Source organism: Beta vulgaris, chromosome 3 (assembly GCF_026745355.1).
Source record: "Beta vulgaris subsp. vulgaris cultivar EL10 chromosome 3, EL10.2, whole genome shotgun sequence".
In the NCBI taxonomy this organism is placed as follows: Eukaryota; Viridiplantae; Streptophyta; class Magnoliopsida; order Caryophyllales; family Amaranthaceae; genus Beta; species Beta vulgaris.
Window position 1 is genome coordinate 56,805,683 of NC_079204.1, and position 2,211 is coordinate 56,807,893.

General features: G+C 38.3%; 1 protein-coding gene across 1 annotated transcript; it reads right to left on the minus strand.

Annotated features, from left to right (window-relative positions):
• Positions 1–683: 683 nt before the first annotated feature.
• On the minus strand, positions 684–2,161 carry LOC104889788 (hypothetical protein). The gene is made up of 3 exons (XM_057393448.1): positions 2,108–2,161; positions 1,379–2,015; positions 684–793 (listed from the first exon to the last, which is right to left on the minus strand). Exons 1-3 carry the CDS (start codon positions 2,159–2,161, stop codon positions 684–686), a joined length of 801 nt encoding a protein of 266 aa, XP_057249431.1.
• Positions 2,162–2,211: the final 50 nt, after the last annotated feature.

Below are 2,211 nucleotides of genomic sequence, written 5' to 3' on the forward strand. Positions count from 1 at the left end.
CAGCAAATTACACTTTGACCTGTAATTTTTGCAAGGCACAATGGAAACAAACTAGCAATTTAGAACACTCCTGTTATAGCACATCCATACAAAATGGCAATAGTCACAGGAGACCCAACAGTTCACTATCATGCAAGTTCTTAAGGACATATACAACAATAAATTACTAACTGCCTCAGGTATAAACTCAGAGATCAAGAGCATGATTGTCCTCAATTAATACTGCAAGATGTTTGTTTCTGCTTTAGCAAGAGAAAGTTTAACATACACTTAGAACCAAAGAACCTTACTACTAAAACTGGTGGTTGACATTGCATAAGGAAGATTAAAAACTTGAAAGTCGCCAGCCCAGTAACATCCATTCACCTTCACCTCCACCTTACCTGCAAAAAAATAAGAGGCAGCAAGGCTAATTGGTGTGAAGAACAAAAATCATCAGAAACCTCTGAGCACTGAAACAAAATAGAAAAGGAGCCACTGCTCATCCGCAAGTTCAAAATTCAAACAAATTGCTCCTTGACAAGCTTTGCCAGAGGTCAAAGCATCTGTCACTGTCACGCAAGGACATCTGAAGAAAGATATGATCCTTGAACTTCAGAATCCTTTGCATACTGCGGACTTCCTTGTAGCTTAGGTAAGAAAGCCTGTCTGCGAAACTCTCCAAGGCAGTAAAACTGAAACTTCTACTGCCCATATGGCTTCTCATCAACATAATCCTCATCTAGGGCACGCGTAGCTCCAGTTAAAGATTTACGATGAGCTGCATGTTGGCTAGAATCTTGATTGTCCCTGCCTGTAAGTCCACAAAATTTAGTATATTAGCAAAATGCTCATAAGATTTTTTTCCTATAAAAGATTGTTGCCAAAATCCTTAAATATACTTATATCTTTGGTTCCATAGTACTACCTCCGTTTCTTTTTAATTGTTACACTCTGACATTTTACACTATTCACAAATTGCACTTTGACCCTCGTTTGTGATTTATACGTGAATAAAAACATAGTCATGTGGGATCTTGTTAGATTCGTATTAGTATGTATTTTATTAATATGTAGTTTTATATTTTTTACAAATACAAAATCAAAGATATAAAGGCTCAAAGTAGTGCATCGGCATGCGTGAAAAGTGTAAGTGTAACAATTAAAAAGAAACGGAGGTAGTACATTTTACCACTTCCATCAGCAATTTCACAAGACTGGGGCATCTGCCAAGATCCAAACCCAAAAGATTTTCGAAACATTATGATTTTTTTTAATCTGATGCCTTGCTGGACCTCCCCCGGAAAAAAAATGAAAAGGAGAAAGAGGAAAGGGTACAGCACAGAAATATAGACAAGCAAAGGTGATAATGAAAAATAATGTACAAGCTAATTTTCACCTTCTAGCGCAATTGAGCTTTCAGGCCCAGCACCAATGCTGTGGTTTCCATCCAAGGTTTCCGGATCACAACTAGAGCTTCTCTTGGAATTTTCTGCAACAACATCAGATCTATCAGGTTCCCTTTCATCCATTGCAGCTTTGATTGACTTGACTGTATCACATTTTGATCCATCCCTGAGATCAGTTGAATTATTGATACTCTTTTCATCGTCATCTTTTAGATACTTTAAGCTATTGCGGTCCATTTTATCAATAGTGCCTCCACCATCTTTTCTTTTGTCTTTGCCTTCTGGGGATTTTGATCTTGAACGTCTTCTGTTTTTATCCTTCATTTTGTCCTCTCTTTGGCGAGAGGACTTGCCACGTGAGCGAGGTTCAGGTTCTGCAGATAATGATCTAGAGCGTCTCCTATCACGATGTTTCCGTTTTTCTTTCTTGCCATCATGCTTAGCTTTGGTGTACTCAAGATCATCTTCAACAAATTTTGAACTTGAATGTTTTTTATTCTCGAATTTAGTTTCATCTATTACTTGTGAAGAGATCCTTCTATGAACTTCTCCATCAGTAGACCTGGATCTACTTCTTTCCCTAAATTTTGACTCCTCTCTCTCATCACAAGGCTCACCTTCTTTCACCTTTGAATGATGCTTAGTATCCAGCGATCTTGACCTTGAACGCTTTCTATGAGTTGGTAAGTTCTCATCTGAACTTTGTGGGGACAACCTACCACTCTTACGGTGCTTATTTTCATATGATGCAGACCTAGACCGCCTTCTACCATGATGCTTTGACTTCTCTTTGCTTTCATCAATTCTCTTACTAGACTTCCGC

Coding starts and splice junctions, on each gene's coding strand:
- LOC104889788 (XM_057393448.1), bottom strand. CDS start 2,161: ATGGTAGAAGGCGGTCTAGGTCTGCATCATATGAAAATAAGCACCGTA. Junction 2,016..2,107: donor AAATAAGCACCGTAAGAGTG/GTAGGTTGTCCC, acceptor CATCATTCAAAG/GTGAAAGAAGGTGAGCCTTG. Junction 794..1,378: donor AAGCTCAATTGCGCTAGAAG/GTGAAAATTAGC, acceptor GTGGACTTACAG/GCAGGGACAATCAAGATTCT.